We start from the raw sequence: 15,458 nt of genomic DNA, 5'->3' as shown, positions 1-15,458 counted from the left end.
TCTGGTTTAACAGGTGGGCATTCGGCGTAGCCTTGACGACGAGAGAGTTTTAAAGTGCCTCGGGAACTATCGCTGGGGACCACGAAGAATGAATCCTGCACTAAGGTCAGTCAGGTGGCGTTCTGGACTGAGCTGTCTTTTGAAGATTACAGACCCCCCTCTATAAAGATAAAAAAAAAGGTCAATAAATACCAAGTGAGTCTAGAGGTTGTACTCCAATTATTTCGCTAGATGCTATTTGTTTCAAGGTAGAAGTGCAATACATTTAAGATTTTCCCACTTTGTAGCCATTTTGTTTTTCAACTTCTTTTATCTCTTAATCTATTCTTTCCTCTTGTTCGTCTCTCATTTTATCATTGCATTAATGTATTGTGTTTTAATAAGTTAATAAAATCTCCTTCATCTAAATTCCATTTTTTTAATATTTTTTTTTCTAATCTCCCTTGTTGTAATTTATTTTAAAAAACCTGCAGTAAAAGGTAATAGATAATAAAAACATAAAACAAGATCATCTTGGTGAATTTATTTACCTAAATGAATACCTGAGATACAAAATTTTTTATATGTTTGACAGTGATGATAATTCTTTAAAAAACTAGACAAATAAAAAATATACATCTTACATATTTACCATAAAAATAAATAATTTTAGATCTCTAGAATGGTACAAAAGTTTGTAACTACAGAAAATAATTACCTAAATGTATTCTTAAAACTAAAAAGGGTTATATTGTAAAACTAAAGATCATAGGATAATAGAATAGCAGGAACAAGCAAATGATAATGATACAAAAATTTTTACACGATTTCAATTATTGATAATATTTAATTAATATTTTTAATCAATAAATATTTTTTGAAATATTTATTCGTTTTTGTAACAATATTAACGAAAATTTGCTACTATAATACACATTTTTCATGTAAATTCTATACATTGTATTATAACTAATCTACCTATCTTTGAGCACACTGTATTTTTTAAAACGTTTTCTTAATTATCAAATCCAATAAACTTTCATACACATGAACATAGAAAGTACACAAACAAAAACAATAATGAACTCTTACATTTGGTGAAACTAAAAAAAAACTACATTAAAATAATTTGTATTCGTAATACAGTAGTTGTGGTTCTCTCTGACTTTGAAATTTGAAACTTTGGAAAATTGTACTTATTAATATTGTACTGTAATATTTTTTGTGCAAGCAATTTTTGAACATGAGACTCCTCTTCTTCTCTTGTCTCGTTTACCAGTCTAATGCCTTTGATTTCCATCCTGTTTCAGTATTTCAGCAGGATTGTCATTCTAGTTTATTTGAGGACCTTCAATTTTTCATTATCTACCTATTTCGTGTATCATTGTTTTCTTAATGATATAACCAGTAAATTTTTAAGCTCTTGCTATTTAACATGCTATCTTTAATAAAAAAATATGACTGCTACCTATGTTTTAGTACATTAATATCTAACATTTTATATATACACATAATATCATTATAATAAGTAATTTGTTGCTTAAAAATTTATTAACTCAGATGGCACAAAAGTTGGTCTTAAATTATATCTTTAGTGCTAAGCTATTTATACATATATTATTTTTAAAATATGTTAATATTTTTAGAACTCCAAGCTGTTTTGAGAGTTCGTTATTGGAGAAAATATTAAATCCGGACCTGAAACAAAAAAAAATCTTTTTAGAATTTCCTACAACACAATCAAAAAAATTAAAGGGACTATAATAATTGTAATAATAGGCGTAGTAACTGTATGATAATAGCAGAGAATAAAATTAACCATATATGTAAAACCATCTAACGCTGCTTTATGTTAGAATGTGGGCTTGCACGCTACGTGCCGTAGAACCATAGAAAGCCCACGTCGCGGCACGTCTCCGGAGTCGTTCCGTTCGGTTGTATGATAAACTAGCTAATGCTTCTTATATCAGGTGATTCTTCAATGTGCCCGACAGACGTCAATGTCGTCTACGTCCCCGTTCTAACATCAATCAGCCTTTAATCTTCTTAATAAGAAGATCGAGATCAGAAAACTCAACTAAATAAGAGCAGTCAAATACAAATATAGTGAAATAGTCGAGCATTTTACAAATCAGTGTCAAACGAACAAAAAGGTTTCAGACCTAGATGTGTGTCTTTATTCAGAAAAAATGATGAATTAATAATTAACGAAGAGGAAAGGCTCCAAACATGGCCAGACTATTTCAACAATTTACTAAACATACCTAGATCAAGAGGAAGAACATGGAGAAGATATACAGTCGCTGCTCAACTTATTAGACTCATCTTAGAAAAAGCAGTTTTTTTTTTAATTTCAAGCACTTTAAAAGTATCTTCAAAGTGATACGGAACTGCTAATTGGGTTAAATATTAATTACTTAATAATTGTGATAAATAATTTAAGTTAAAAATGGTAATTTTTTTTTAAATTGTGAAAACTTGACAGATGGTAATAAAATGTGCTAAAAATTCACAAGGACTCGGCTTTTTTCAACTTTAGTTTTTTAGTTAAATTAGTTATTGGTGTTCAGTTTTCGTAAAATTTGCAGTGGTGAGTGTTAATATTGTTCTATATTAATGTTTATTTTACCCCCTCTTTGGCTTAGTGGTAAGAGCGCCTAACCTTTGGATCGAAAGTTCCGAATGGTAGTGAGTTCGAATCTCACTAGGGTCAGAAATTTTTTCATTTATTATAAATTAATAAATGAAAATAGTTTATGTCCTTGTGTACTCACCGGAGGGACCGAAGACGTTCGGATACAATTAGCGTCTCTTTGTAAAGACAATGACGTCGACTTTGCAAAGTAACAAGACACTTACTCAACACACACACTACACATTACACCTGAGTTAGTGATAAGTTATACAATTACGTGGCTAAAAGTTCTAATTCTAAACCAAGGCCAGAATAAGAGAAAAACAATATTTATTTTAATTTGTTTAATTTATTTTAAGATATTAATACAAATATATTAATTTTTAACCCGCCATTACACGCGCTTTGAGGGAATCCCTCACCATATTTGTTTATAACTAATGAAATTGTGTAAACTAATACGATAACCTTAAGCACCCAGGAATGCCTTTAGCATGGTTCATGAGAGGGTATGAAAAAGTTACAGAATATTTCAGGCGGTCAGTGTGCTGTGTGATAGTTGAAAGAAGAGACATCCCTCTTCAAGTGAGGGAATTCCTCACTGCGCGTGTAATCACGGTGAAATCACGTTTCTGTTATCTCAAAGAAACTTTTAGGTTTTTATTTAATATTTAGGTAGGTTTAATTAAAATATTATTGTTTGGATTAGGTTAGGAACAGTGGCACACCGAGCGGGGGGTTTGGGGGTTAAAATCCCACCCAGAGTATATAAAAATATATATAAAAGAAAGTAGGAAAATGTAACTTGTCTTTCACAAATAATACAAAAAACTTTCGGTGCCCAAGCAAGAGGAAAATTCTAGGTGCGCCACTGGTTAAGAACCCATTTTTAAATTTACCTATTCTAATTGGGAAATAAGCCACAATTAAACTTGAAAAATTGATTTTATTGACGTTTCGAATTCCACCTCGGACGTCGTTATCAAAATACAAAATATTAATAGTTAATTACATAAATGCCACAAAGAAATAGCTTCAGAACAGTTGTTAATTTTAATTTGTATTTTTAGTAAAATGAATTCGCGTAAAGAACGTTAATTTCTTCAGTGGCTTGCTGAAATTGAAAATTAAGAAAACTTGCTTTTGATCTATGTATATTATTTTTACTTTTGTTTTGTTAAATTAATAAAAAAATTGGTTTACGAGACTTTCTATAATTTGTGAGTACAACTCATTTTATATTTATACATGTTGACATTCATTCTTCCTCAAAATAAGTCGAATTTATGTAGGTGAGGGCGACGCTCATACGCGTGCAACCACGTCACAATAGAAGACGCGTGTAACGGCGGGTTAAAAGACGAATATCTCGGATTGAAATTTTTTCATACATATGAGTGATTGTAAAAATCAGTCTGTTAGGCAAATCTCTTCTGTTACTGCTCTATTAGAAAATACCACATGTATCAAAGAGAAATAGCAAATAAATATGGCATATTTTTATTGTCAGTTTGAAGGTTGGGCTAAAAAATTAAAGAGACACATCCTGTTACATCAGTTTGGAGCCGTCGGTATGGCCGAAATATTTCAGTCACCCCCAGAGGGCAACGAATTTTAAAGAATTTGGCTGTAAAACATAGAAGAGTCCCCATAGCGATATAACCAATAAATTGGAAGGATCAGAGTGTTCAGTATCGGAGTCCACTGTACGCCGAAATTTGTACAGTATGGAATTCAAATGTCATAGGCCAGTTGAGGAACCAAAACCATCACCACAAATGTCAAAGAAACGCTTAGTTTCGGCCAATTTGCACAAAAATTATACGGCAATAGAGTTTTTATGCAAATTGGTCCAAAGTAAGCGTTTTTTGAGCATTTGTGGTGATAGTTGTTTATTTTCTTGGTTCCTCAACTGGCCTATGAGATTTGAATCCCATACTGTACAAATTTCAGCGTACTGTACACTCCGATACTTAACACTCTGATTCTTCCAATTTATTCTGTAATATGGCAATGGGTGACTCTTCTGTGTTTTACAGTCAAATTCTTTAAAATTCTTTGGCCACTGGGGGTGACTGAAACCTTTCTATCGTACCGACCCCTCCAAACCGATAACAGGATGTTTCTCTTTAAGTTTTTCACTCAACCTTCGAACTGACGATAAAGATGTGCCATATTTTCTTGCTATTTCTCTTTCATAATATGTAGTATTTTCTAAAAGAGCAGTTACAGAAGAGAGCAGAAAAGATTTGCCCAACAAAAAGATTTTTACAATAACCCATATGAAAAAATTCCAAACGAAGACATTTAATATGTTAAAATAAATTAAAACAAATTAAAAACTAACATTAATAAGGACTAATATTAATACTTACTACTGCAAATTTTACGAAAATTTAAATATCAACCACTAATTTAATTAAAAAATAAAGTTAAACAAGTCGAGTCATTGCATCCTTTTAGCCCATTCTATTGCCATCTAACAAGTTTTCACAATTCAATCAAAAAGTCTCATTCATCTTTAATTTAATTATGTAGCACAATTATTAAGTAATAGGTCTGGATCCCGTGTATGAAAAAAAATTCATTAATAGCAAGCTGAAAATTTGTTAATAGCTTAAGGGTGTCTAGTCGGACAAACTTTGATATATGGGAACATTGGAACAGGGAAAGTTTTAATTGTAGAACAGGTTAAAAATTTGGAATGATCACACCACGAAAACGTCACATGTATTTTGTCCGAGAGAACTTCCATTGATTTGTTACCCTTTCATTAAACTCGCATGCAAAAATCAGACTGCTATTTATCACCTGTCATAATTCCTGTCATTTGACATATTCTACGTGTTCCACTCATTATAATTCCCATTTGGTGATAAATAGCAGCCTGATTTTTGCATGAGAGTTTAATGAAAGGGTAACAAATCAATTAAAAGTTCTGTCGGACAAAATACATGTGACGTTTTTGTGGTCTGACCGTTCCAAAGTTTTAACCTGTTCCACAATTAAAACTTCCACTGTTATAGTGTTCCTATATATCAAAGTTTGTCCGACTAGACACCCTTAAGCTATAAACAAATTTTCAGATTGCTACTAATCAATATATTTTTCATACGCGGGATCCAGACCTATAATTGTTATTTAACCCATTCAGCAGTACCGTATGACCTTGAACACAGTTTTAAGGGGTTTAATTAACAAATTAAAGAATGCAAAAGCTCCAGGCTCCAGGCAAAATTTTACGTAAACCAAAAATACACAAACTAGTAACACTTATATGGAAAGAACAGAAAATACCAACAAAATGGCACGAAAGTGTCAGCTAAGACAGCTGCTTGAAAAAGGATGGAAATTCAATAGAACTATCCATAATCTGTTGATAGATTTCCGACAAGCGTACGATAGCATTAAATAGGATCAGATGTGGAATGCAATGGCAGAACTTTCAGTTAAAAAAAAAAACTTATCCAGCTTGTTAAGATATGCGTAAACGGCTGTAGATCCAGAGTACAGATAGGTAACAAACTCTCAGAATCGTTCGAAATACGCAGTGACCTGAAACAAGGATATGCACCGTCACCTTTTTTTTAATATAATCCTAGAGAAAGTAATAAGAACAGTACAAATTCGAACAGAATTACTGACAATAAATGGACCAAAATTACTACTAGCATACGCAGATGACATTGACATTGTGGGAAACACAGTCACCAATCTGAGAAATACTTTCAATAAATTGGAGGTAGATGCAAAAAAAATGGTTTAAGGGTAAATGTAGAGAAAACAAAATGCATGTGCATAAACAGATAAAAGGGACGAGATAGAATAGGGCAAAATGTTACGATAGACCCATATAACTTTGAAAGAGTGGAGAGATTTAAATACCTCGGAGCAACAAGTACTGCAGATAACGATATCGTGGAAGAAATTAAAGGGAGAATTTAGGCAGCAAACAGATGTATGTATAGCCTCCACAATATATTAAATCTAAGAGCCTAACACGAGCATCAAAAATCAGAATATATAAAATAAATGGTGATTAGACCGGTGCTCATGCATGAGTGTGAGACGTGGACTCTGACTAAAGCAACTGAAAGAAAACTTAGATGTTTTAAGAGAAAAATCCTCAGAAGAATTTTGGGACCTTATCACGACCATAATAGCAACCAATACCGAATGAGAACAAATGCTGGGGTCAAGCAGATGTATATGGCGAGTGACAGTCCAAGAAATTACATCTCAGCGACCATGTCCATAGATTCCCTAATAACCGCCTTACCAAACTGATCTGGCAGGAAGCCCCCACAGGAAAAAGGCCCTTAGGACGCCCACGAATGCGATTGAGAGACAATATACGGTCAGATCTAAGAACAATGGGGCTACCCACTGACCCAACCATCATGGACGACCGTTCGAGATAGAAGCAAGTTTTGCAGTCAGCCAAGACACACCCCGGCTTGTATTGCTACCAGAAGAAGAAGAAAAAGAAGAAGAAGAAGAAGAAGAAGAAGCAGAAGAAGAAGAATAAGAGTAATCAAACATAGAGTAAAGAAATTCAAATATCGAAGGCATTGGGTGATTCTGTAAAAATTATGCTACCTTAGTTTTCGCATACATAAGTTAAAACTTTGTACTTTTGCAAGTAATCTAATAAAGTTTCAAAGTATTTCGTCACTTCGAATGAGGCTACTCTAATATTGTCTTAATAGTCCAGTCGGGTTAGACGAATAACAGGCCTAACCTTGCATTAGGAGCTGCCCCAAATTTTATTTTTCTAATCTTTAGGGAGAGTCAATAATAGTAGTGTAAATTAAAATCTCGACTGAATTGCGCCGTTGCGTTAGCCGCCATCTTAATTTTAAACTAGAACCGTTTTTGCTCAATATCTACGCCATTTTCAACTTTTCGACAAATAGTATACGAACCAAAATTGATAAAAATGGGATTTTCTATAATTTCTATTCTTACAATTTTTTCGTGCGGTCGATATTTTCAGAGTTATGGCGGAAAATATTGACAGTTAGAGCATATTTATTGAATTATTTCGTTTATTATTAGTTTCGCGACAAAATTCTTTCTATACAAAAATAGAGAGGATTAAATTCTACACAATTTTGGCCTCTTTCATTTTTTTGCTAAAATTAATATTTAAGGCAGTAGTATGATAAGATTGATCCAAAAGATGGCATAACCCAGACATCCAAAGTGAAAGTTCTCCTCCAACATTAAAATGGTCCACATAATGTTCAGAAAAAAGCCACACCATTTTGAGCGTCAGGTTTGGGGGGAGGGGGAGAGGGGAGAGAAATCGTTAAATTCGTAGTTTTTTGCGTTTTTCGTCAATATTTCTAAAACTATGCAGTTTAGCATGAACAACCTTCTATACAAAAATGTTCTACATTAAATTTGAAATAAAAAAGGTCCCATGCATAATCCTTCTAAAATGAACGGTTCCAAAGGTACAGAGGTAGTATAGTATAATTGGTCCAAAAAAGACCTAACCCAGACATCAAAAATAAAAGTTTTCCTTCAACACCAAATGTTCTATATGGTCCACATATGGTTCGGTAAAAAATTACACCATTTTGACCGTCCGGTTTGGGGGAAGATGGGGGAGAAGTCGGTAAATTAGTAGTTCTTTTACGTTTTTCGTCAATATGTCTAAAACTATGCTTTAGCGTAAACATTATTCTATACAAAAATGTTCTACAGAAAATTTAGAACAAAAATGGTCCAATACATAATTGTTAAAAAATCAAGCGGTTCCAGAGTTACGGAGGGTGAAAAGTGGAGGTTTTCGATACTTTTTATATTTTTTGGGCAATTGATGATAATTTTGGTTGGTGAGGTCGACGTTTCTTCAAGGGCTTATCACTAACTTATCATCGGCCACTGAAATAGCAAATTTGATTTATAAAACCCAATCCTGTTAAAGACAATCAATAGGAAATTGCCCAAAAAATATAAAAAGTATCGTAAACCTCCACTTTTCACCCTCCGTAACTCTGGAACCGCTTGATTTTATAACAATTTTGTATAGGACCTTTTTTGTTTTAAATTTTATGTAGAACATTTTTGTATTGAAAATTGTTTACGCTATAGCGTAATTTTTGAAATATTGACGAAACACGTAAAAAAAAACTACTAATTTACCGACTTCTCCCCCATCTCCCCCCCCCCCCAAACCGGACTCTTAAAATGGTGTAATTTTGTACTGAACAATATGTGGACCATATAGAACAATTTGGTGTTGGAGGAAAACTTTTACTTTGGATGTTTAGGTTAGGCCTTTTTTTGGACCAATTATACTATACTACCTCCGTAACTTTGAAACCGTTCATTTTAGAAGGATTATGCATAGGGCCTTTTTTATTTAAAATTTAATGTAGAACATTTTTGTATAGAAAGTTGTTTATGCTAAATCGTATAGTTTTAGAAATATTTACGAAAAGCTTAAAAAACTAAGAATTTACCGATTTTCCCCCCTCTCCTCCCCAAACCCGTCGCTCAAAATGGTGTGACTTTTTCTGAACATTATGTGGACCACATAGAACAATTTGGTGTTGGAGGATAACTTTCACTTTGGATGTCTGGGTTTGGATCTAGTTACACCATACTATAATAATACGTATGCGGTAATGTCGCCAGCGTAAGACCTGATTGATTGTATAGCAATTGTTTTTGTTCAATATCTACACCATTTTCAACTAAAATTGTTCAAAATATAATTTCCTCCCATTTCTTTTTAGCAATTTTTTTCATGTCGTTGATATTTTCCGAGTTACATGGGAAAATAGTAAAAAGTGGTGGGGGGAGCATAAATATTGAATTGAATCTTGTTTCCGAGCTGCCCCAAATTTTATAATTGTATCCTTTAGGAGAGGTCAATAATAGTGTAAATTTAAAATCTCGACTAAATTCCGCGGTTGCATTAGCCGCCATATTGATTTTAAATGAGAACTGTTGTTGCTAAATATCTCCGCCATTTTCAACTTTTCGACAAAAATACATAATTCAAAGTTTCTCTTCGAATTTTGTGATTTAACCACAGATTATTTACCGTAGATAAAATTTGTTCAGTCCATTCTTGTATCGACATATCGAAGTAATTTAGTACAGCAAAAAACACCCTATTCGGGACTGTGACAAGCCCAGTCCAGGAAAACTAATACACAGGTACGCAAATGATGATAAATATATTTTTCAAAATATATTTTCATCCGGGATAAATACAGAGTTTAGTAATAATTCAATAAGCAACCCACAAATCTATCAACAAATCAACACACAAGGGCAACTAGCCATGAATGTACAAAACATATCTCATACCGATGTCGCAACCAGCAACAAATAAACCAATGCCACCTAAAAACGGTGGGAGGGAAAATTCTTGGAAATGCAATTTTCTGCAATTTCTTTTGCACAATTTTTTGATGCGATCAATATTCTCCGAGTTAATGGGGAAAATAGTGGAAGCGGAGGAGAAGCATACTTATTGAATTGTCTCATTTATTATTAAATTTACGACATAATTATATATAAACAAAATAAAGAGAACAATATTTGATACAATTTTTGAAATTTCTAATGAAACATGAACCAAACTAAGCATATAAAAGACATAAATAATAACTTATATGCATTAAATTCACTTAATTTTATTAACTAGAGGGTTTTATTGGTTGAATTTTTCTGTCGATACTTGTTAGCTAATATATTTTTAATATTTCAACATTTTTTTTTTAATTTTGGACCCTGTTGGGGGAAATTTTAACATCCCCCCTTGTAGAACCACCACTGGTTTTCTCGAAAAATTGTAGTAAATCGTAATTGCAACAATTTCAGTTCTTACACTTTTTGTCGAAAAGTTGAAAATGACAGAGATATTGAACAAAAACAAATGCTATAAAATCAATCAGGTCTTACGTTCGCACCTTTACCGCAAACGTACTATCTTAAATATTGGTTTTATCAAAAAATAAATGACATCAAAATTGTACAAAATTTAATTCACTTTATTATTGTATAGGTACATATTTGTTGTAAAACTAATAATAAACGAGATAATTCAATAATTCAATAATTTTGCTCTAACTGTCACCATTTTCCCCTCATAACTCGGAAAATATTGACCGCACTAAAAAAATTTGAATAAGTGGAATTATAGAAAATCGCATTTTCAACAATTTTAGTTTTTACACTTTTTGTCGAAAAATTGAAAATGGCGGAGATATTAAGCAAAAACCGTTCTCGTTTAAAATCAAGATGGCGGCTAACGCAACAGTGGAATTCAGTCGAGATTTTAAAATTATACTAATATTGACCCTCCCTAAAGATTAGAAGGCTAAGAAGAAAGATTAGAAAAATAAAATTTGAGGCAGCTTGTAATGCAAGGTCAAATGCTATCCCGACTGGGCTATAATGAATTAACTTCTTTATATCGTAAAATTGGTAACAATAGTATTTATTATTAATCATCATCATCGTAGCCCTTAAAGGGCCTTGACCTTCTTAATCAATATATGCCACTCTACTCTGTCTTTTGCTAGGATCTTCTAGTTGGCAATACGAAATTTCTCAACTTCCTGTGTAACCTCGACCATCTGTCTCAGCTTTGGTCTGCTCCGTCTCCTTATTCCCACCTGTTGCGCTGTTAAAATATTGTTTACCATCTTCGGTTCCCGGACTCGGGCTACCTATATTGCCCATTACAGATACGCCAGGAAAATAAGGTAAAAATATACCATGTTCGGGACACTTGAGCAGGCAGGTTGCAAATAGGTTTTTTGGGTACTATATACCTATACATTATAAATATAAAAATTCCCGTCACAGTTCGGGCGAGAATTTTAGTTATTAACAAATATGTTTCAAAAATGGCAGTTTTCTCGTTTAAAATAGGTAATTAGATATCTTATTTATAGTATTCTTCTTTTAGAAAATGAGCAAAAGTTTAAAATGGCAGTTTTTGAATTTTGGTTCGATGATTTGTTGCTTCAGAAATTTCAAAATAAAACTAAAATCTCGAAAATAAAAAAATTGCTATAAATTTTGCGAAAATGACCTTAAGACTTTCATGTTACACGAAAAGTTGAGTCAAACAGTCCATACAAGGCACAAAAAATTTTAAGACGATTCCTCAATAAGTTTAAATTTTATTCAATTTGTTTTTCGTAAAGAGCTTTTTTTGGAATGTTATTGTTCAGAAAATAATAATGATATGACAATTCTGTTAAAACAGCGTGAAATAAGACTAGTTATGTTTTCAAAGTATAGAAAAAAATCAGTAAAAAATCATTCTTATCATTCCCAAAACATTTTACTAAAGTAGAGTCATTTTTGGCTTATAAACAATTTGAATAACTTTGTTAGTTGTAGACTAAAACTACTTTGGGATTGGAAAAGCTGGTATTTTTACACGAATTTAATTTTTGTAGGTACTCGTAGTCTTGTAGAGTACACTACAAAATGCTAGGGGGACCCCGCTTACCACTAATGGATATGAAAAATAGATTACGACCGATTCTAAGGCCTACCGTATATACATATTTATATAATTTCATAAAAATCGGTCAAGCGGTCTGGGAAGAGTACTGCAACTAACACTGTGACAGGTGAATTTTATAGATGTAAATATACAGTGATAAGCGCACTAATAACCGGCAAAATAATGCCAAAGATGGAAAACATATTGAATTGTGGGATAAACAGGAATGAACCTAGTGGAGGTGTTAAATTTAGCGATAGTATCTTATAGATTGACATTATATTGATTGCTTCCCACCTTTAGATTTATCGGACAAGTTTGAGAATCATTGAAATATTAAGCGTAGACAAGGCATACTCACCAAAAAAGTGTAACGCGGAAACAGCATGGAAACAGTCGATCGGTGGTCTATCTATCTCTTTTAACCAAACGATCCCGCGCATGTGACAGACAAAGATGGCTAGACCACTCAATCCTATGTCGGCGTTACACCTCGATGCATTGAATATCATATGACTAGCCCGGTCTATCCTTAACATGTCTCTGTTGAGAAATGCCACTGTCACAGTGACAATTTTAGTTGACATACGCCTCTGATACGTCTGAAGATGGGAAACGATCAATAGAAGGTCAATTTTTATGTTACTATCGCTAAATTTAACAACTCTACTAGTTTTATTTATTTTTATCTCACAATTTAATATGTTTTCCATCTTTTGCGTTATTTGCCGGTTATCACAAAATTAGGTAGATAATTTTGTCTAAAAAAATAAAAAAATAATGTCAGGGGGCAACCCCCCTTATAATTTATGGGTGTGAAAAATAGATAAAACCTATTCTCAGTCCTATACGATATACGTGAAAAATTTCATAAAAATCGGTCAAGCCGTTTCGGAGGAGTATGGTAACCAATACTGAGAATTTTATGTATATAGAAGTAACTATGAATTAAATAATAAAAACGGATAACTTTGACCGCAACTAACCTAGGCAAAAAGTTTTTTTTTTGAAAATTCGTGTAAAAATACCAGCTTTTGAAATCCCAAAGTATTTTTTTTGAAAAATGTCTTTGGCAGAGCCAATTAGCCAGACTTGTTTGTAATTGATTGCAGATTCATAGTCATAAATTTCTTATTTCATAACATAAGTACACATTACAATATAATTTTTAGATACATAAGTACATTTTGCTGCTTTTTTTTATTTTGTTTTTTTTTTTAAGTATTTTACTGTGTTTTTTAATATATATTTTAATTTGTGCTAAACAAATTTTTTACTTTCTTTTTTTTATTTTTCTTTTCTTTAGTTATTATTCTTTTACTATGTGTTGTTTATATATTTTTTTTACAAATTATGCCTAGTTAGTAGGTATATATTACATTTACAACTTGTATTTACATAATTTAACATGTTTATAAATGAGATGAAGAATTTCCATATCATTTGTAAATATTAAAGTATTAAGGTTTATTGGAAAAAAACATTTTAAATTTTTTAATTCCTTATAAAGGTCGTTTATATTATTTATTTTTAAATGACATTCTAATATGACATGTGTTAGATCTCCGAATTTGCCACAACTACAATTAGGAGTATCTGACAAGCCGAGTCTATGCATATAAGATGGCGTAAGAATATGATTGGCTGTAAGCCGATTAATGGTCTTTATAAAATGTCTATTATATTCTGTGTAAAACCATCTTCCTGAGAATATCCTAGGGTTACAATGAGCAAAATTTGAGCCAGTATTACATTCTCTGTAATATATTTGCCAATTATTTTTTAATTTTTGTCTGCTAAAAGTATCAATATCTGAAGCTGGAATTAAATTTTTGTTTATTTTTCTCCGATCATATAAGCTGATTTAGCAAAATTGTCAACTATTTCATTGCCTTTTATTCCAGAATGGCACTTAATCCAAGCAATTTTTACATTTACTCCCAATTGTATAGTTTCAAACAGAGATTTAAGAATATTCAATTTAATGTGGTTTATATGTTTGACTGTTAGAATGTTGCTCAATCTGTCCACCGCGCTTTTACTGTCAGTAAATATATCATAATTACTAGTTGGATTCAGTAGTACATACTGAACAGCAAACATTACTGCTATCATTTCTGCTGTGTATATTGAGCATTCAATAGGTAGGCTATATTGATGATGGTAATTTTTATTTTCGTGGAACACAGCACAGCCCGTTAACCCCAAAGTAGATATACTCTATAGTCAATATTAACCTTCGGATGACCAAGCGGGGGAAATTGTGACCCCAGCGTATGTTTTTGTTTAATAAATTCAAGAGTATTTTTAATTTTTAACTTATTATTTTTTATTTGACTTTATTATCATTCTAGATATCCTCATATTTTGAAATAAAAAAATTCCCTATATTTTACGAATAAAAAATATATTATGAAGTTGATGTTTAGTAAAATAGCGTCTATTATGTGTAATTACAAGTAGTTTTACGCTAATGACGTCGACTTTGCAAAGTAACAAGACATTTACTCAACATACACACTACACATGACACTAAAACTCATGTTGTGACCGGCTGAATGACATAAAGTCCATGCCAAAAAAAATTTAAAATTTAAAAAAAAAACTTTAATTTTTTGTTAATTGTCATTTTTGACCTTTTTGACCTGGGGTCATTTTTCCTCCCCTTGGTCATCCGTGTAACAAAAAAAGGTTGGTCATCGGAAGGTTAACAAAGCAATTCAAATTGTTTTTAAGCCAAAAATTACTCATCTTTAGTAAAATGTTTTCGGAATGAAAAAAATGACTTTCTATTAATTTTTTTAAATGCTTTGAAAACACAAGTGTTCTTCTTTTATGTGCTTTCCACATAATTGCTGTATCATTATTATTTTCTGAACAATAACATTGCAAAGAAAAAGATCTTTGGGATAAACAAATTGAATAAAATTTAAACTAATTGACGAATCGTCTTGAAATTTTTTGTACATTATACGTACTGGTTGCCTCAACTTGTGATGCAATATAGTCCAAGTAATGAAGCTTAAAATAGGACAAAACCTCGTAATTTTTACAGAATTTATAGATTTGTTTGAAAATTTGAGATTAAGTCGTGGATAGTCCAAGAATCAAAATCTATATGATGCAGAAAGGCACTTTTACCATGGTGGTGGTTGCCACCCCATCTGTGGGGTGGAAATTTTTTATTATATGTTGACCACAAAAGTTGTTGAAAACATTCATTCTAAGCAAAAAACGTTCTATATATTTTTGTGATAAAATTAATAGTTTTCGATTTATTCGCTATTGAATGTGTTAGTTTTATATCGAAAAAATCAATGTTTTTAATTTAAGTTTTCTGCTAATAACTCCAAAAGT

The 15,458-nt window shown here is 32.1% G+C and overlaps 1 protein-coding gene across 3 annotated transcripts in view; it reads right to left on the bottom strand.

The window, feature by feature from the left end:
• Window positions 1–508: 508 nt before the first annotated feature.
• Window positions 509–15,458, bottom strand: part of LOC114329157 (hemicentin-2) — an 869,111-nt gene continuing 854,161 nt past the window's right edge. For all 3 annotated transcript variants that reach the window (XM_050654496.1, XM_050654495.1, XM_050654497.1), the window contains exon 14: window positions 509–1,677. In XM_050654496.1, coding sequence (XP_050510453.1) covers window positions 1,622–1,677 — 56 coding nt within the window. In that variant the 3' untranslated portion in view covers window positions 509–1,621. The remainder of the gene's footprint in view (window positions 1,678–15,458) is intronic.

The sequence above is a fragment of the Diabrotica virgifera genome, chromosome 6 (assembly GCF_917563875.1).
Source record: "Diabrotica virgifera virgifera chromosome 6, PGI_DIABVI_V3a".
Taxonomy (NCBI): Eukaryota; Metazoa; Arthropoda; class Insecta; order Coleoptera; family Chrysomelidae; genus Diabrotica; species Diabrotica virgifera.
This window is presented reverse-complemented; position numbering and strand designations above follow the sequence as displayed.